This window comes from Dermacentor variabilis, chromosome 8, assembly GCF_050947875.1.
Source record: "Dermacentor variabilis isolate Ectoservices chromosome 8, ASM5094787v1, whole genome shotgun sequence".
Taxonomy (NCBI): domain Eukaryota; kingdom Metazoa; phylum Arthropoda; class Arachnida; order Ixodida; family Ixodidae; genus Dermacentor; species Dermacentor variabilis.
Window position 1 is genome coordinate 139,383,156 of NC_134575.1, and position 21,112 is coordinate 139,404,267.

General features: G+C 45.8%; 1 protein-coding gene across 1 annotated transcript in view; it reads left to right on the forward strand.

Annotated features, from left to right (window-relative positions):
• Positions 1-20,345, forward strand: part of LOC142590617 (eukaryotic translation initiation factor 3 subunit D-like) — a 71,228-nt gene extending 50,883 nt beyond the window's left edge. Inside the window, exons 11-13 of the mRNA XM_075702943.1 lie at positions 3,305-3,497; positions 7,118-7,272; positions 20,243-20,345. Of these exons, the coding sequence (XP_075559058.1) occupies positions 3,305-3,497; positions 7,118-7,252 (328 nt within the window). The 3' untranslated portion in view covers positions 7,253-7,272; positions 20,243-20,345. The remainder of the gene's footprint in view (positions 1-3,304; positions 3,498-7,117; positions 7,273-20,242) is intronic.
• Positions 20,346-21,112: the final 767 nt, after the last annotated feature.

Genomic DNA, 21,112 nt, shown 5'->3' on the forward strand with positions numbered 1-21,112 from the left:
CCAGTGTCGGTGGTCGTGTTACAGGAGGAGTATTTTCAACCTGTGAATCTTGGGCCACGAACCGGAGTGTCAAGCGCTGCCCGTCTGCGAAGACATAACATAATATTTGGAATGTGCACACAGCACAGCACGATATCTCAGAAATGCTAAATGGATCTAAATCAATGCCGCAATTAGACGGGGACCTATGCGTTGATCGTGGCCAACCGCTACACGTGGCCACGAGTACGAATAAAGCACAAACTGCCCGCTAACCACGCTTTCATCGAAAACATGCAGCATCTCTTGCCTGATGCCTCGTATATATATCCATTTGCGTTTGCGTCCTCCAGTGGTGAGCCATCGGGTTTGTAGACAAGCCTAACTTCTTTCTGGACGCCGTGGACGAAAACATGCATCGTCGTCTGCTCTTGGCTGGGCGGCAAGTACGCCATGCTGCACTTTTCTCTGCACTTGCTCTGGAGCGCGTGCAAGCCGGCCGAGAACTCGTGCAGCACTTGGCCAGCACCTTGACAAAACGAGGAGAAAAGTGTAGAGGGCGCGCGCTGCACCAGAAAAACGAGGATGGCGGTGCTGCACCCACTGAACTAGTGCAGCCGGTGCAGCCAAATCGAAGTGACCAACTGAAAAATCATCCGTAGGTCTCTGGTGTCAGCCATCTTAAGTGGCCGTGGCTATCGGGCCATAGGAGCGCCTTGTACAGTCACCAACAGATCTTTTGGACTAAAAAAATTCAGACTCAATTGATATTCGGACTCAATTGATATTCTGGATTTCATAAATGCACTGTCAGGGCTCCCATAGAGCTAATGCATTTCTGCGACCAATCTTTTGGACAAATTTAGGCCCGAAAGCTCGATTCTCTGGTCCGAATCACTCTTTCCGAGCCACGCTGCCATATCTTGCATTTTTTTGCTGGCTTGGCCAGGCATGGCTTCCAGTGGCCTGCTCTATAGCATCCAAGTCTGGGAGGTGCACACTATCAGTAGAGAGCGTGCGCCATCCTCCAGTCTCGGAGGCTATGCCCACTCTTCCTTGGCTGACAAGACTCCCTTTTTTTTTTCTCGGTCAGCACTATCGTCATACTAGTTACGGGATCCTTTCTTTATTTTTTCCCTTCTTTAGTTTCGGTCTCCATTCCACACATGGTTTGTTCACAGAGCAAGTGTGTCTCAAAGGTGTCGTATCTTTGTGTACGTTTGTGTGGCTTCGCATTTGTGTGCTTGGCACCGCCCGTGCCTTCATGAGCGCCAAGTGGTGTCGTGAAACGTGGCTCAATGTTTGCTTGAACAAGCCGGTGAAGGATAGAATTCGGGCGCTCTACACCGAATGGCTTGTCAGTGGCTGCCACAAATTCACGCCCGCCAATAAAATGAAGCATGCCTCACTGCAGGACTTTGCTGGATAAGTGAAAGATGCATGGTGCACGATTCCGTCTGCCATGGTCAACAAGGCCTTTAAAAAGTGCGGGATTTCGAATGCCATGAATGGCACCGAGGATGAAATGCTTTGGCCTGTTGATAGCGATAAGGAGTGTTGTGATAGCAACGAGTGATACCTATTGCCTCACCTGGCTCGTACCGGCGCAGTGAAAGTCTTGGTGGCAAGGTGTGCCGCTTCCATTTGTGTTTTTATTCATAGCAACTTTAGTGTATTGGGAATAAATCTGTTTTTTCCAAATTAGAGAAAATAGTATTTCTATATGAAAGCGTGAGGTGGGCAGTATTGTTTTCTTTTTGGTCATCGAGAACGGGTGCGCGTTACAATCGAGGGCGTGTTAGAATCGAGTAAATACGATAACTATGGTCCACGTTTTCCAGTTCTTTGCACACTGTAATTCCCACCAAATATATGTACTTAAAGCTGCATCACCTGTTATAGCTTGTTTCAGGAAAATGTAATGGAATACATGTAATTGGTTACTGAACGAATGTAATAGAATTACAGGGAGAGTTACCGAGTAAACAAAGTAGTTGTTAAACTACAAAATGACCAATAAATGTGAGTGATTACTAGTAATTAAAGTCGAACCTGGCTATATCGAACTTGCAAAAAAACGCCTATCAGTTCAATATATGGCATAATTCGATATAAGCCTGCTAAATAATTGGATCTCATAAAAGGACATACCATTTATAAAATCACTTCATTGATGAAACTAGCTTAGTTTCGCATGAAATAGTCCTGCATTTTCTTCTGCTTGGGCAATTTCGCTGCCTGCGACGCACGCACTGCTCCACATTGTCTAAGGTGTCGGAGCAGCTGAGGCCACAACCTTCCGCATTTGCGCAAAAGCACCGGACTAGTGCGAGCGCACCAATCACTTCAGAGGATGTGGGCCAAAAACTGTTGTTGCTTTCCTCGTTGTGCACACTTTCACTTGTGCTCGGTACGATGTCGGCAATGTAGTCTTCGTTTTCGGGCTCTCCTGTAGTCGCGACATCATCACCTGCACTCACAAACTCATCCACCATTGATTCGTCAACAGCTTCCGGAAATTCTGGCTCCAAATCACGGCGACACCAGCAACAGCTTCGTCGCATTGATCCAAATTTACACTCGTCACCGAGCATGCGGAAGCCCGCACAGCTGAAGCAATTTCGGATCAACCACGCGTCGGGTGCCACGGGCACCGGGTCACGAGTTTGGCCACTTTAGTCCTAATCTTCCCCTTATTCTTCAAGATTTTGCTGAGAGTGCTCCTCGGAATCTTGCACGCAGCGGGGACATCCGACTTCTCAACGCGTTACTCGATTTACGATTTTGAGCTTCACTACGACAGGCGAATTCTGCCACTTCATCATGGCGACTCTGCGGCAGAAGGCCCACAAGGCGCACACACAATGAACCAGAAAAGCAGCGAGACAACTCGCACTTTCGCCATCTTGCACGACGAGGGCACAAGAGCCTCTCATTGGCTGTCTGAGCAAGCGCTGCGGGCCAGCCAGGATCATTTCTTGCAGGGGGGTGTTGACGGCTCGGCCGACGCAGCGCGGTCACGGTAGGGAGAGCGGGTGGATAGAGCCGCGCCGCCGGGTTTTCCCGCCACCGTGAGGGAAAGCCAACTTCTGGGGGTGCTTTCCCGCCACTTGACGTTCGATATATTGGGAGTCGCTGCTATTTTGTTCTATGTAAGCATAATTTTTGCTATATATACTCATTGTAACTATACCATGTCCAGAAATTATTCAATATATAGAATAAAATAAATGTAAACGGGTTCGATATAGTCGGGTTCGACTGCACTAGCGATTTGTTGCATACAGTCCTGCTGACTGTATGTGTGCCCTGTCTCCCCGTGCAGGTATGTGTCACGGGTGCATGTGCGTGATTCGTCCAAGCACGCCATCCTGGGCACGCAGCAGTTCAAGCCCAAGGAGTTTGCCGACCAGATCAACTTGAACATGGACAACGCATGGGGCATCCTGCGATGCATCATCGACTGCTGCATGCGCCTGCCCGAGGGCAAGTACCTCATCCTGAAGGACCCAAACAAGGTAGGACAGCATGTGGACTAGCTTCTGTAGGAACACTGATGTGGTCAGGGTGGCCTTGGCACGCTGCCAACCCTCCTGATTTGTCTAGCCTGGAGACTTCCAAATCGCACTGACACAGCCATAAAGATGTCTGAAAAACTGCCCCCAACTCCACCGTGACAGAAAGCAAAAACAAAGAAAGCATACAGTGACATACTCAGACTGAGTAACATTGCCCAACCATATGCATTTCCACTCATGTTACTAAAGCATCTTGCACATGTTAATCACACTTGCAGCACAATTCCAGTTGGAAATGTTTTAAGATGTATGTGACACATCTTAAATGTCATTACTGTGCCGACCGATAGGTTGGACACCGATAATCCGGATATGCTCAGTAATTCAGACAGCTTTGCAACACTGCTAGTGGCCCCATAGACTTAATGCGTAAAGACCACCAATATTTTGGACAGCCGCCAGCTCTACATTGTATTATCTGGACACTATTCGTGGCTTTGGCATACGCCAACTCTGCCACCATTATCTTCTCTGGCAACATCGATGAGACATCAAGCAATGGCGCCTCAAAGACATGAGACATCAAGTATGGCCTCAGAGATTACATGCTAGATACTAATCTCTGAGCCCTTGCCTTGGTCAGAGCACTGCGCCTCAGAGATTTAACTGCAAGTGCCAATCTTGGAGGCTTCGCCTGAATTATACGTTGCATCAGCATCGTGATCATCACATACTGTTCTGGCAACCCCACGCATGGCCTGCTCTTGCCGTTCTGTTTTTCGAGTTTGTCTTTCGAGCAGCGTTCCGCCATTCTGTGCTTGTTTATTTAGTTTGCATTCCCGACAGAAGTCTCTTGCACGAACTTACTGACAGGCCGCATCAATGGCACTAACATTGCCCTCACAGTCTGAATGAGCCCGACTCCGTAACTGAAGAGCAACTGCCGCCTACCACAACAAGCTGAAATGTGGACTTCATTGATGACCTGCTAGGCTACGGTGTGCCAATTCCTGCCGCTGTTACATTTGAAGACTTTGCAGACATCTACAGCGCAGTTTTGTCATGTGCCGAACTGAACAGTGATGGAATGATTGAGCAAGTTCTCCAGTAAAACACGTTGTGGGGCTAGTTGGTGCATAGCTTTCAATAGATGAAGCGCCAAAAATGAGGGCGCACAAGAAGAAATACAGACAGGACAAGGCGGACAAGCGCCTTGTCCTGTCTGTATTTCTTCTTGTGTGCCGTCATTTTTGGCGCCTAATCTATTGAAAGCAAGTTCTCCCACCGTCAAACAACGAGTATGACTCGGATTGTGATGACAAAGATGATGGTGTGCCAGGTGCTCCGGAGCCTTCACATGCGGATCTGACTCAAGCCTTTGCAGTCCTTGCATCGGTGTACAGCGACAGCGCAAAACTGGCAGAAATGCAGGCGGGCTTGGTTGCAGATGAGCGGAAGTGCGTGCAGAACACCGCTTACTGCACACATTGCAATTTACTAATTGTAGCTGGGGACCTCAAAAATCATGTTCACTTGGAAAGAACTCTGAGAATGACCTGTTTCGATGTGTGTTCCCCAACGTTAGCGTCAAAATGCACTAGCATTCCATTAATTTTTGGGCTTCAGTACATTTAAAGCTGTTTTGTTGAAGTAAGCAGAAGAACAGTGCTAGTTTTAAAATTTGTGTTAAGCGGATGTGCCTTGTGATATCATTGGCTTCAATACACATGTTCAAAGTATGCGTTAAAACAATTAGTAGTTCGAAAGTTAATTAGTGAAATCTTGCAAATTAGTTAATTGTGCATTTTGATTTCCAGTATTAGTAATGTCCACCTTTTCGATTAATTCAGTTCAATGATTGTATTTGTGTATAGGGCACATGCAATTCCATTAAACTGTTAACGATAAGGAAAAAGCAGTGTACACATGTGCTGGTGGCACCATCTCTTGATGGCAACATAAACAGCACAGGGACACCTGACCTTAGCATCTAAGATCACATCCTATTCCGTCCGGGTTTTAAGAGAAATAGAGAAAAGGAGAGAATAAATACCTAAGACTTCATTTACAGCATTCTGTCTCGCTGCACAGCACATTTACGGTGGCAATTTTGCACACTCGGCATTTCACAGGCATCGGTGAAATGTTGTGTGGTGTGTTCTGCATTGCTGCTCACTATTCCATGTGCTGTTAATGGCAGCCTCGAGCCGATAGGAGAGAGCTGTGACATTGCATGCAAGTGCTTGCAGTTGCAGACGAGAGCTTCTTTCTCTCGTTTGCGAGCATGCATCTCCTCTGAGCTCATACGCAGCTCGCACGCCTTATCCTAGAGGCAATCTGCGGTGGAGCAAAGCTGAGATGGCTGTGGCTTCACGTGCACTGTCCTCCCGTGTGTTCAGTGCTGAAGGTCGCGCAGTCTTGCGTTTCAGAGGCTCTTGGAAGCGAGAGATAGACGAAGCCTTCGCTGCCCTCTGCCTGTGCTCTTCATGATAGTGTCGTCCCACTGTGGGCAACACTATGAGCCATGGCAGGGGCGTTCAGTAAAAGTGAAGATATCAGAAATGAAGTGAAGATAATGTGAAGATATCCACACAACATAAAACCGCATTTTTGTTTGCAGACTCACAAATTCAACAAAATGATTTCTTTCTTATTCAAATTAGTTTTTTTCTTGCGATTTTGCAATAAATAAAAAAATTATACAGTGCCTTTCATGTAAGAAAAATTCATAGGCGATTGTACTTACTAGCGAAACAGCCAAATTTCTAAATAAGATTTTATTATAACAAAGTGAAGTGCCAATTTTACTAATTTCGTTGTATTGACGTTTAACTGTACTACAGCGAGATCCAAGGTGCCGTGGCAACATCAGGGATGTGGTGGCTTATGCACAAAATTCAAGAAAAGCGCAAAGTTCAGCCCCGGTTTCTTCCTTTAAGAATCTGCCTGTTTCTGCTAAAAGAATGCATATCAAGTTTAGAAGAGTACTTGACCTATCTATGACTTCATTATTTTTTGTAGTGTGTCCTTTGATTGATTACCACTGGACATTGTAAGAGTGGCTTGACTTCAGGATCTTTTATTAGTGCAATTAGTATCCTTACCTTACTTCCCTCACTTTGGCGTGCTGCTGCTGTCTGCTATCAGGCCCCTAAAATGTCGGTATTGCTGGCGGAAGAATAGTGCATGAACAAAGTCACCCAATACAGACTACCACAGCTGCACGCTGCGATGCTGTAAGATCGTCACAACTGTTGTAAAACTGGTTTCAGGGCCTCCTCTGCAGTTGGCACGTGCCACCTAATAAGGCCTTATCAGCTGCTGAGCTATGAGAACAGACCCAAAGCAATGGAATTCCCAGAATGACCTACAGATTCTAAACGAAGGGGTTCTCAGCAATGCAGTGTGTAGCTGCATCGCTTGCATGCTAATCCCATCATCGTCTGCAGGTCTTGCGAGATGGGTTCTGCTGGAACCCATCTCGCAAGAACTGCAGAAGCATGGGCATTATTTGGCAATATTGGATGCAGAGTTCAACTGAAAGAAAGGTCAATTGTATGAAAATGGACTGTACTGGCGTTCTGTGTCAGAAGGCATTGATCCACTTGTGTCTTTTGCAGCCCGTGATCCGTCTGTATGACATCCCGGACAACACCTTTGAGACTGAGAACGAGGGCGAGGATGATGACGACGACGAAGATGAGGAGGAAGGGACGGCCGCTGGTGGTGGCGGGGAGGGTGACAAGAAGGCCTGAGCCATTTCCCTGCCACTCTGGTGAGTGGTGCAGACATTTATTAACCCGATTAGCCTTCTTTGGGAACTAACCTCTCACGTACCCAGTGACCCCAGCTGCCTGCTAGCTTTGGACACTGGGTGTGTGCTGTCTTGGCAAGCAGGCAACATGGCACACCGGGTATGCGGCCGAATAGACAACTTGTGGCTGGCTGCTGCGTTTCCAGTGTGTACACAACTTGGGTCACTGCACGTGTGCCACTGGGTGTGTATGCATATATCGTAGAACAATGAAAGATAGTACGTCAGTACCTTTAGTAAACACTCTGCACTCGTACATATCACAATTTTGTCTCATTACTGTAGGTATTCGAACGCAGTCGGCAACCGACAAATCGCACGCCGATAATCCAGACATGCTCGGTAATTCGGATAGCTTCGCAGCACCGCCAATAGCCCCACAGATGTAATGCGTAAAGACGATCAATATTTCAGACAGCCGTCAGCTCTACGTTCGATTATCCGGACTCCGTCCGTGGCTGTAGCGTACGCTGACTCTGCCACCATTATCTCCTCTGGTAATCTCGACGAGACATCAAGTATGGCCTCGGAGATTACACACTAGACTGTAATCTCTGAGGCCTAGCCTTGGTCGTTGCTGTACGCCTCTGAGATTTAACTGCAAATGCCGATCTTGGAGGTTTTGCCGAGTTGTGAGGTTGCATCAACATTGCGAGATCATCGCATCCTGTTCTGGCACCCCCAGGCATGGCCCGCTATCGCCATTCTGTTGAGTTTGCCTTGCGGACAGAGCTGTGGCATGCTGTGCTTGTTTGTTTAGTTTAGTTTTGACACCACTCTGCTGGCTCCAAGAAGTCTTTCTCATGAAGTTATAGATTGGCCGTGTCAAATGGCACCAACGGTGCCCTTGCAGGCGAAATTAGCCCAACTCCACAATTGAAGAGGCTGAACTGCCGCATGAGCTCATATGCAGACATCATTGATGACCTGCTAGGCTGCGGTGTGCTGACTCCTGCTGCCGTTGGATTTGAAGACTTTGCAAATGTCGACAATGCAGTTTCATTGTGTGCCGAAATGAATGATGACGAAATAATAGAGCAAGTTCTCCCACCATCAAACAGCGACTCTGATGATGATGTGCCGTGTGCTCCGGAGCCTTCTACATGTGCTCAAGCCCTTGCAGTCCTTTCATCGACGTACAGCGAAGCTCAGAACTGGCAGAAATACAGGTGGACTTGGTCGTAAGCGGAAGTGCACGCAGCAACGCATCGACCTCTTATTCCATGTACAAGGGCATTAAAATGTGAATAAAGTGATCTTTTTTGGATACGTCTGTTTTTGATTTTTTTTTTTTCTTTTTTCCGGACATTCAGTAGTTCAGACTTATTTGCGTTCCCTGTGGAGTCCGAATTATCGGTCGTCGACTGTACCAGAAGAGGTTTTTTTCTCGGAATCCCTAGCCTAGAAGTCGACTCCCGCCTTCAAAGGCGAGAAATTGTCATCCAGCTTAACGTAGCACAAAGCTACAAAGGCAATCCATCAGGATTTTTTTAGAGATAATGCCTCGCAGCCGAGGGAAAATTCATCTTGTTCTGCAATTCGAACCCAGGACCAACTCCATTCCGAGGCAGTTTCTCTAACATCTGAGCTGACCAGTAGGCTAGCAGATCACGGAACGGATTCACCAGATGCCTGCCGTATATGAAAGGCATTCAGTTACTGTGTTGGGGGTGACCCTTCAGATTCTGTGATCTGTGAATCTGTGGTTGCGCAACATGTTTCTTTGCCTTATTTGACGCATTATACACCATGACTTTTTCTTACATACGTAGAATTATTGGAGACTTTTACCTATATTTAAATATTTTGTTGAGAGGTTTTGTGTATACGTGCAGTGGACTTCGTTTCCGGTGACACTTTTTTGCCCTTTATCAAGTGTATCTTTGCATTTGTAAGATTCATTGTATCTCAGCATTTCTAATAAACGAGGGAGAGTCAAATGAATGTGAGCCAACCCGCCCTGCACAATAATGGTTCTGTTCATTATCTGCGAGGCATGCGTGTAGCACACAAGCATCTTCCATTTACAAAAGTGACTCACAGGTGTGAGGAAAAATGTTCTTTAATGCTCTCATACACTGGGTTGAACATTGTTGTGTGACCTAATGGACGTTCCAAAAGTTTAACAGCATAGTGTTGTGAGGTTTTTGACAGCTGAAGGTGTTTCCCAAAAAGCCATTAGTCACCGTATGGCTGCCATGTACGTTGAACATTGCATTTCGTTGGTGACTTTGAAGCATTGGAGCAAATGGTTCTAAGAACGACGTGAAAGTTGCAAAGACGATCTAAGACTGGACCAAAGCCACTGTGCAATCACCCCGAACACAATTGCAAAGGTTGATGAGCTGATCAGACAAGAGCGGAGGATAAGCATCGATGTACTGGCAGAGCGTGCGAACATCAGCCACGGTTCGGTTCACACCATAATTCATGAACATCTCGGTTATCGGCTATCGTGTGCGCAATGGATGCCTAATATTTTGAACCACCGCCAGAAGACTGAGAGGTTCGGTGCTGCCTTGTCTCATCTGATCCGGTATCACAATGAGTGTGACGACTTCTTGTCTGCAATTGTGACTGGGGACGAATCATGGTGCCACTACTATGAGACTGAAACATGACAGCAAAGCTTACAGCAGAAACATTTGAGTTCACCACTCCAAAGAAAGCGAATAGTTGTTTCCACTGGTAAGGTATTGTTGACTTTTTTTTCGATCGTCAGGAGCCATTACTGATAGAACTTGCTAAACCTGGAGAGACTATCATTCGTTTCCAATATTGTTAAACGCCGGATTGGCTGCGTGTCGCAATCAAGAACAAACAACGTGAAAATTTGACAAATGGGGTCATGTTCCTCTGCAACAATGCCAAGTTCAAGTTAGAAATGCTGCAACATCTGCCATACAACCCAGACCTGTCGCCTTGCGACTTCCACATTTTGGGGCAATTGAAAAAACAGCTCAAGGGAACCAGGTTCGTGTTGGACAATGACGTGAAAGAGGGAGTTACAGACTTTTTGAAGCAGCAACTCAAGCAGTTCTATGAGACGGGAATCACTAGTCTCGTTACTCAGCGGGGCAAATGTCTAAATGGTCCCAGAGACTACCTTTAAATAAAGTACGCCGTTTCTCATATATTTGCCTTGACTCACTTTCATTTGACTCGCTCTTGCATATTTTGCAGAACTCCTACTTTTTATGGGTGCTTTCTGTTGCGACTGTAATTTCAGTGCAATTACTCACAATACGCGACTGGTAACTAATGCTCCTGCACAATACATTAGAACAAAGAACAGCGTCATTGAGATTTTCACCTACTAGCCATTGCATTCGTACAAAAATGTAAACAAGGTTCTTGAATGACAAAGTTTCATTAAAATATTTGTCCTCAACGTGTTCATTTCAGGGTCTTTACGTATTTCACATAAGCGGCATGCACTGCTTTGCTGGTTTCGAACTGATATAGTTCTAAAATTTGTGTGATATTTTCTTTACCTATTAAATAGACAAAAAACATAAAAGCTTGATATCAGTTATCTCGGGTACAATTTTTGGGACATACAAGTATCTTTGATGAAAAACATACATACATACATACATACATATTCTTTGATGAAAAAAATACATATTTTACTTGTCTTCATAGTGCATAGCGTTCAGATTCGTTTGCAGCATCTTTGGCAGTGGCAGTGCGGTTATTATTCATGTATTTGATCCCTCGACAAATTCCATAACAAGGAGGCCGAGACGCAACATTACCCCCCCCCCCTCCCCCGAACGAAATTTCTGGCTACACCACTGGTATGAGCTACACAACAGACACTGTTCCATCTATTATCTATGCCTGTGAGAACAACAAATATAGCGTCCTTGAATTGGGCAGCAGTACTTATCAACTTGTGGACATGAGTTTAGCCAATGAAATGCTTTAACAGATTAAATTTATAGCAGATGAAAGGGATGATGAAGCCAATGAAAGCTTGTGAGGAATGAACTCTTTACTGAAGTGTATAATTAACTGTGAATTCAGGTTAAATCTGCTTTTACCTTCATCTCTGTATAACAATAACAAAATAGAATAGCGAGCTGAAGAAAGAAGTTGCATCCTAGTATTATATATAATGAATGCAATTTTTCAGAAAGTATTAACCCATGTAGCTTTTTGTTCTGTTAACTGCATGCAGAGCTTGCTCTTTGCACCAGAGCAGTAAGTCACTGCCCCAAAGCACTGTTTCCCTCCCCCAAAGAGCACATTTTTCTGCTCCGAACTGCAATCTTTTCTCTTCCGAAAGACCAAGTGCTGCTTTCATCACTGTGAACCATATCCTGTAACAGAAGTTGGTTGCACCTCAGCATTTAGGGTACCTGTTTTCGGGCGTGTAACAGATATGAAACGCCATGTTTACAAGAACTATTTGCACAGTTTTGCATTTCTTCCAGTAATGTGGCACTTCTGTGGGCCTTTCAAAATTAATACACTCGTAGTGTTGTGGAAGAAAGTGCACTTTCTTGTGACGATTATGTTTATGCATCAGCTTAGTGTTAATTTTAAACATTTTTTTTTATGGTGTGTGAGTCAATGCATTTTTGTCTTTGCACCTGTCATTCCCAGCATATCTGCAGTGTACTTGTCAAGGGATTTATCATTCTTTCTTTTACATAGAGGTACATGTCATTGCAAGCCAGCAATCATTGTGCCTATGTTCTCAACTACAAAAGGTTGTACAGACCAGGACATCTTGTCACACAAAAAAAATTTTATTTCTACTTTTTTTTTCTTACTGCTTTCTACACGTAGAGAAAGCCAGATTATAGTGCAGGGATAGAAGTGCTGCGCCAGCCTGCGCCAAAACACTAATTTCAAGTGACGTTTCCAAATTTATCAGGATGGTGCTCGTTCAGTGGCAATCACACAGCTGTAGACGTGCTGATTATCCGCATTCGGTACCTTATTGAATGTAATAAAACTGAGATAAGCGGTATGACAAGGTAGCTGTCCTTGCTTATTTTCACTTCATCCTCTTTTTTCTCTTCTCTGCCAACCTTTTCTCTTCTTCTGCCTTACACTCCCCCTCTTCAAACTTTCACCCCCTCCTGGGGTGATAGGGAAGGACGTTGCTAACAGCTGCAGCCACTAATTCTCCACTGTTCATATACCCAACAGTCTTGAGTTCACCTTGCTGCACACACATTTTCATGACCTGGAATGGACCGTCAGTTCCTGGTAGCCCCTTTCAGAAAAGAACGAAGTTGTTTAACTTGATATCAGGTATATGTCCATGATGTCTGCTGTCGAACTGGTGTTTCATCGCTTCGCGATACCTATTGTGCATACCTGTTGTGCTTTTGGACAGGCTTTGGTCATTTCATTAGCTGCAGTTTGTGTGAAATTCCAAGCTCCTGGTCGACGGGCAGTTTCGGTGCTTCACCATACACAATGAAATGTGGGCTACAGCCAAGGCTTGTGGTATGTGTCCTGTTGGGGTGTGCAACGGCTGCTTCTAGGCAGCACTTCCATCCTCCTCGAAAATTTGGGTATGTTGACATAAACTGCTTTATGTTGCGGATAACTCGCTCCGCCAGTCCATTGGCTTAGAGGTGATATGGAGAGCAGCGCTGCAGCACAACCCCGCGACTGTCTGCCCACAGCTGAAACTTGTTGCTCATGAATGCATGTCCATTGTCAGAGACTACGACCTTCAGCTTCGAAATCATCGCTCGGTCAAGGAGGGCAATAACACTACAGTAGAACCTCGTTAATTCGAAGTCCGTCGGACCGCGAAAAATCATCGATTTAACCAGGCTTTCGAATTATCAAAAATGGACTAAAAACGAAAAATAAACGTACGAAATGTGGCTGTATCAACACTGCACCTTTATTTCGCCTGAAAAACGGCCACTTTAAATACGTCATCGATGTGTGACTGCTTGGCGCGGTGGTTAGCCGCACCGTCGGCTGCGTCCTCCAGTCTGTTTACAGTGCCGATGCCTCCTTTACTAGATGCCCGCTGCGTTGCTCGCTTTCCCATTGTAGCAGCGTTTCCCTTAGTTCAGCATAAATTTCCTGAGGCGCGTTGCCTTTTCAATTTCCAGTGGATGTGGCAGCAGTGGCTGAATGCTTCCACCGGCGCGTTATATGCACGGGCGTCTGGTAAAGGGCCGTTTATAGTCCGACGTAACGCTCGCGCGCGCGCACGCTATGTCACGTCGGCGAAAACGTCACCTCTATAGTCGGACGCGCCGGCACAGCCAACGTAACCGGCGGCTTCCAACGCGCCCGGCGCCGATATGGCTCCTGAGCCATTCGCGCGTCGGAGTCGGCGCAACTCTCGCACCCCAATGCATTGCGCGCGAAGAAAAAGGCGCCAACACAACTCCGCAGGCGGCTTTTGCGGACGGTGCGCGACTTGGCGAACGTTCTGCGCATGCTCCGAACATAGCAGCCGAAGGCGCGCGCATTCAAGTATAGAGGGGATGGCACACGGAGGAAGGAAACTCAGGAGAGAGGCCCTGACGTCACTCTTTGTGAAGCTAAAGTGAAGCCGGAAGTTGGCGTTGCTCATGGCGTTGCTCCGCCTATCGGGCCAGCTCTCCTCTCTTGTTTACATTTTTCACGAAACCACGCCGCGGTGTGCGCAACCGTGCTGCTCGGACCCACTCGCTCCGCAGCAATACTAAACAATCGCTAGCACGTTAGCATGATTCCGCCAAATAGGGCAACATTTCCCGCGGATATTCCTTCGTCCGTTGCCATTGCCATGGCGCGGTACATTGCGTACAGCGTTGCATGCGCGTTCATTTCACGAACTTTAGTTCCTCGTGTCCCACCTGGCCACAGCAACATCCGGGAGAGCACGGTCTAGATAACGCAGCGCAACAAAACACGGAGACCAACGGAAACCTGCCCGCTCAGCGCATTTGCCACGGTACGAAACCTACAGAGCAGCATGTGTGAGCGCACAGAACCAAAACAGAGCCGCCATTGTGGCCCGAAAGGCGTGGCCGCCACGTCAAAGAAATGAAAAATCAGCTAAAAAGAGGAGAACCTACTACGTCACTTCTTCCACACTTTTCTCCTAACGCGCGGAGGAGGTAGGGCCTCTCCTCAGTTTCCTTCCTCCATGGGATGGCATCTCGGCTGACGCAGCGCAATCGACGTAGCGTGACTGACCACGAACGACACTCGCCCGCGCGCCGATAACATCGGACTATAAACGTAGCGAGCGTTATCACGGGCCTCCGAGATGGTGACAGATGCCATGGTAATCTGCCGCAGCAAGTGATGCAAGTTGCAGGCGTTCGCCATGAGAAGCGCTCGTTGCCTTTTCATGGAGACGAGAAAAGGGAGAGGGCACGGAACCGAGTTTACCAGACAACGCGGCAGGCATCTAGTAAAGGAGCCATTGACAGTGCGCAGCAGTTCACAGTTACCGCCGCTACACTCCACAAAACTGCGCACAATGTTCGCTGGAAACAGAAGGTTGATTTAAAGTGTCGCCTGGCTGCCACTCCGGCAACTATACTGGCCTCAAAGACTGGCACACTAACTTTTTTTGTTGCGGATCACAGAGGCCATGGTTTAAACTGACTTATTATCCGGATATGGGCACGCTGGCTGTTCAATTTATCCGGCAAAATTTGCATGCAAACTGTTGGGACCGCCATAAACCTTCGAATTACGCGGGATTTCGAATAAACTGAGTTCGAATTAACGAGGTTTTACTGTATATGTATCTTCTTTACCGGGCCATGCAGCTACTATTCTTGTGCATTGGTCGATTGCCACTAGAAATGACTGTTTGCCGCACACCTTTGCTCTTCTTTTTTTTTCAACTTGGCAAAATCCACATGCACTGCCTCATTGACCTGCACAAGTGGCATGGCCGAACATAGTTGCCTACATCCCTCTTCATATTCTTCCATGTGAACCTCTGCGGAAGCTTACTATAAGTTTGCCAGAAACCATCATGACCTCCAGAGCCGGGAGTGTCATGGTACATGTGGAGCGCTTTTGGAATGAGGGCCTCTGGCATCACGAACCTTCTGTTGGCAAACTGTAGACAGTCACATAGTTTCATCATGTTTTGCACTTCATGTAAAACTTTGATCGCCTGTCTAGATAACGCATCTGCATCCGTCAACCCCGTGGTTTATCCAGTGCACCAGCTTTCCTCTTGGCTCCGACTGATTGAGGAGATAGGTCAGAGCCTGATGATCCTTATAGAGGTTGAATTTTCTCACATCTATGTGCGATCTAAAGTGTCGCAGTGCCACGAGGACGGCAAGGGCTTCTTTCTTCGTCATAGAGTAGTTGAGCTGAGAAGAGTTAAACGTGCAGGAATAGTACCCAACGACTCGGAAGTTGTCGATGTAGTGGAGAACTGCAGTCCCTCTGATACAGTACTGCCCCTGTGCCTTAGTGTGATGCATCTGTGTTCATCTCGAACGGCAGGCTGAAGTCAGGTAGAGTTAATACTGGGTCAGATGAGATGCGGTGCACTGGTTCTTGATAAACTACATCACAATCATCTGACCAAATAAAAGAAACATCCATTTTTGTCAGATAAGTCAGGCACTTTGTCATCTTTGCAAAATCCTTAATAAACGCCCTGAAGCGGCCTGCTAGTCCAAGAAAAACTCGCAGCGAATGAAGGTCATGTGGCTTCGTAAGTGTGGAAATCCTATGTACAGACTCATTTTTGGTGCTTTTGGTAGCACCCTCAAACACTCTACCATGAAAAATGACCTTCGGCTGAAAGAAATCACTCTTCTTTTCATTTATCTTCAGATCTGCATTGCTGAGTGCTTGTAGGACTTTCGCCAGGTATTCAGTGTGCTCCTGCTTATACTTCAAATACACAATGATGTTATCAATGTAAACATTGCACAAAATTTAGATATATAGCTTTAGGACATTGTTCATCATCATCTGGAACCGTGCGGGTGAGTTCTTCCAGCCAGAAGGTAGTCTGTTATATTCGTATATGTCGAACGGTGTTGCGAAGGCCGAAAACTTTTTAGTATCCTCTGACAGTGGCACCTGCCAGTATTTACACAAGTTGAAGCAAGAAAAGATCCTACAGCCCCCAGTTCCGTTGATGATTTCGTCGACAAGTGGCATTGGAAATGAAAATAAGTTGGTCTGTTTGTTGACCTGCCTGTAATCGGTACAGAGACAAAAGATGCCATCTCCTTTGGAGCAGTGGTGATCGGAGAAGCAAAGGCAGAGGTTGATAGGCAGATTACACCGGCATCAAGCATCTCCTATATTTCTTCCTTCAACCAATGTTTCTTCTCTCGCGACATATTGTAAGCTTTGCGTTTCACTAGTCTTGTCGCGAAGTTCAAACGGTACTTTGATGTGGCCTTTGGATAGCCCTTGATCCACATTAGCTCTGGATACAGCTTGATAACATCCGCTGCTTTAGTGTGCTTCCGTTGAAGTTCAGCAAGTGAAACCATTTGGCAGTCATTCCGAATAGTGACTTCTCCACTTCAGTAGAGGTTAAGTCGTAGCTGTTGCATGACTGGGTGAGACAAGAGCAACTGATATTTTACTCCATCGAGTACGAGAGCCTTAGTTATGGTGCTTTTTCCTTCGCATGTGATCAACACTTCCGCCCACTCATTGTACGTCTGTTTCCTGCCGTCCTAACCATACACCATCACAGGACAAGGTTCCACAATGCTTAGGTCCGGAATTTCGCTCTTCTTTACAACTGTTATCAAAGCTCCGCTATCTACTGAAGCCTTGATGTCCCTTCCATTTGCTTCCACAGAAATGTACACAAGCGTAGCACGGTCGGTGAGGAAGATGGTCTCTTGAGAGGAGAGAGGGTGACCTCCCAATGTCAACTTGGTCATATTTCTACACTGCAGTCTGTCATCTTCATTGGATGAAGTAGTGTAGCCGTTAGAAACGCTCTCTTGATGTTGTAGAGTGCATAAATTTTTCATATTTTTAAGCAAGTCATCAACAGTATGCGGCGTTCTTAGTTGGACAACATGCTGCATGCTCTTAGGCAGTCCTAATAACATTCAGAGGTACAAGCGGCAAGTCCAATAACGTGAAGTCAGCAGCATGAAGCAACCTCCTCTTCTCAAAAAAATATATTCTACCAGAGGGCCGGAATTATATTTGAAAGCTATAGCGCTGCCCAGCTCTGGAGCTTGTTCTCGGAGAAAGACAAAAAAAAAAACTCTCTCCACTGAGCCCACAGCCGGTGCGCTCTTTCTGCGGTTCTCAAGTCATGCCAGGTTTTCACTATGCCTCATAGGTACAAGCACATATTCATAACCTTGTCAAGGTCTTGTTGCCAACTATTTTGGTCACACGCGTACTCATAGAAACTCGGCCAGGCTAGTATTTGTTGCTGGCGTTCACTGTTTCTCTGCTCGAGTTCCATTATACGATGAAAAATGTCTTGCGCATTCTTAGATATTTGGCCTTGTTCATTCATGCTGATCATGCATGGTTATATTATACGACCAATAGCAAAAGGTCGTCTTCGTGAGCGTTCTGAACGAGGGATCAGTGCTCACCCGTTACAGCAAACCGTCCTCCGTGGAAAAAGCTTGCCATGCTAGCATGCCTGTCGCCGTCCGCGCAGGTTTGGGTGACATCCAGGCACATGGCCCTCGGTAAAACGAAGGGGATGAGGTGTATAACACAGGTTCCTACCCTGCCAACTACTGCAAATTTGTAATAAAACTGAGATAAGTCAGTTTGACAAGGTAGCTATCCTTGTTTATTTTCACTTCGTCCTCTTCTTCTTTCCCAACCTTTTCTCATCTTCTACCTTACATTGAATAAGGTAATAAATTCACTAACATTAAGTATTACTTGCTTGTTCGCAATAAAAAAGAAAAAAAACTTGACTAGAATTAACGCAAGCCTGCCAACATAGAGTGGGCGCTGTTCATGGAAATCCCTGGTTTATTTTTTTCTTGGCAACAGTTAGTTGGCGCATCCGGTATGTAATTTAATAGTGGTTTCTGAGAAACCTGTATGGGTTCCCTTTGTAGCGTCGTGCTGCAGTCGAGTGGATGGCAATTTTTCTCTGTCATCAATTTTACTCGCCTTGCAGGCTTCCGTAGAACTGATCTGCCGTGATCCAATAGTGTTCTGCAAAGTAAAATAAGGAACACTTTACTTCATATGCCTGTATTTCACTCATATTGACCTTTACCAAGCTGCTCCAAAACAGACAATTCAAGCTCCAAACCTGCTCCAATGTGCCAAATTTGATGCTCCCAGAGCTGCTCCAAAACTTCCTTGACCGCTTCTGCCCCTGTATTGCCATTTCTTCAGTTGTACTATAAATAGCTGGCAAGACTGCTGTCGATGCATCTTTTTTTCTCAAAAAGCTTTCCAGCCAAGTTGTGTCTCATTTGCTCATTACTCCAGTATTGTTGCACGCGTCCCATCACAGTTTTCCAAAGACTCCAGAGCTTTTAATGCAATTAGCATTCTTAACCTAGTGTGCTGCTGCTGTCTGCAATCTAGTCCCCTAAACATCATTTTCACTCGTGAAACAAGAAAGGAAATCGCTTGGCTGACTGCACTCTTCTAGCTGGCAGTGATAAAAATGGTTTAAAGCCTGAACAAGGCACCTGTGCTATCATGCCATAGTTCACTCAGTCAGATATGCTGAACTGCAATTCGATGGTGTCGGCAGGACAAAACTGACCGCAGTTGGGAGGCCGTGTTTAGTGAAACGTTCGTTGCGGTGTAGACCTGTGGTCTGTGGTGGTGCTATGGCGCGTGGGTGTATTGATGTTATTAGCATTCTTGGCCTACTGTGTTAATATTGCACTTTTTCCACCATGAATGTGAACCGACTCGCCCAGCTCTCCGCTTTGCTTAGCCTACTTGCCCTGCTAAGGTAGTAAGTATAGCTGTCTAGCAATACGGTTTTTCACTGCGTTGTGTGCTTGAAGGCCAATCACATTAATGTCGACAGTCATCGTGAGATGGGTTCGACTGTGATTTTTTTTCACACCATGACGTTTCATACAAAAATGGTGGTCCCTGTTTGAGTGATGCCAAGCCTGTCAAGGCGCTTCCGTTGCTAGAAGCACCTGACATGCTGTCACAATGGTGCAAACTTTGCAAGCAACTATATATACTCCATTTCGTACTTTAGAACACAACGCTACGGAGGGGTGCAGTCTATAAGTGTCGCTCTGTGCATTTTGCAATACAGTTGTTTATGACCTGTAACACTTTCTGCTTCCTATATTGCTACAACTTGCAGATGTTACGGTTAAGTCAAATGACGTATTGTGCACCATTGTGCTTCTAGCATGCAGCATGCTATGTTTCGGTTGTGAGTGCAAGTGGTACACTGTGGCTGCAGAAACAGGTCACTTTGCTCATTTGGTGGTAAATAGGTTCAGATCTATGACACCTTCCATGTCATGAACGCGTTATATGTTCTGGCACAAAAGTACTAGACTTAACGTTGCTTCAAATTACCTGACGCATACGTACATTTTTCTTTCATGTAAGATGCACCACTTTAGGATTTGAACGCGAGCGTGAGAGAAGTGTTTCCAGCTTTCGTAGCTACCTTTGCGCATTGGCTAGGATATTGACACTAAACGTTCTTTAAATTCAACTTCGGGCCGAAACAACTGCAATGTTTGAGCTGTGGCCTCAATGCAATGCCACTTCAGTTTGCGTGCCGCCATGCCTGCCATTTAACATCCCATATTTTTCGTTTACTTTTTTATGCAACTGCATTTCAGTGTAGCCTAAGTGGATTGATTTGGTGGAATGAGTAGCCAGAATGCCCGATGTAACGCCCATTTGCGAGAAAGCTTTTTTTTTTTTTTCTTGTTTTAATTCTGGAAGCTGTATATAGTTATTAATTGCTTAATGTCTTCATTGTAAGTAAATCTTTGTTCCTACCCTTTCTTTTGCATTTTAGGTATTGCAGCGAAGGTGGACTTGCCATTTGAGAAAACGAAACTGCCATGTTTGGCCATGTCTTGAAATGTTGTAATAAAGTTATCTTGGGCAAAACTTGTTCACATGGGTTTAAAGTTTGTAGTTCTTCATTCAGTGCACATACAGTCAACACCTGATTGAACACCATTGTGTCAGTGTCGTACTCATAGAAAAAAAAAACTTGTTAAAACATAACAAGACTGGAAAATGGAGACTTGGAAGCGACCAAGAGCGGTTGCAGTGCAACTGTGTTGCCTGTAGGCCCACCGCTGCACCTTGATCACCACCTTAGTTCTCTTGTAATTTGCCTTCAGGTAAGTTAGCCAACAAGGTGTACTAGCAGTGTTGAATATGCAAAAAACAAAAGTAAGTCTTGGCACGGGAATGAAAATTCAGGATTGGTAGTTAGCCTCTAGAATCTGTGCAAGACTCTTTATCTAGGCCATTTATCACAGGGGACCTTGATCATGAGAAGGAAACTTGCAGTATAAAAGTGGGGTGAAGTGCATGCGGCAGGCATTACCAAATCATAAACGGCGGCTTACCGCTATCCTTGAAAAGTGTACAACCACTGCATTTTACAGGTACTAATCTATGGAGCAGGAATGTGGAGGTTAACAAAGAATATCGAGAAGTTAAGGTTTGTGCGAGGAGTGATGGAGTTAAATTTTATGAAGACCTGACTCCAGTTGCTATCCAAAAATATGTTTAGCATGCTTTAAGAGGTGACTACTTACGGCACTGTGCTCTCCTTACTACCTTGCCTTACCGGTACGTGGGAGAGAACCCGTACTTCAAGTGCCACTTTGTGAAGGACCAGTTCAGCGTGTACGACCACCTCTGGTGACAG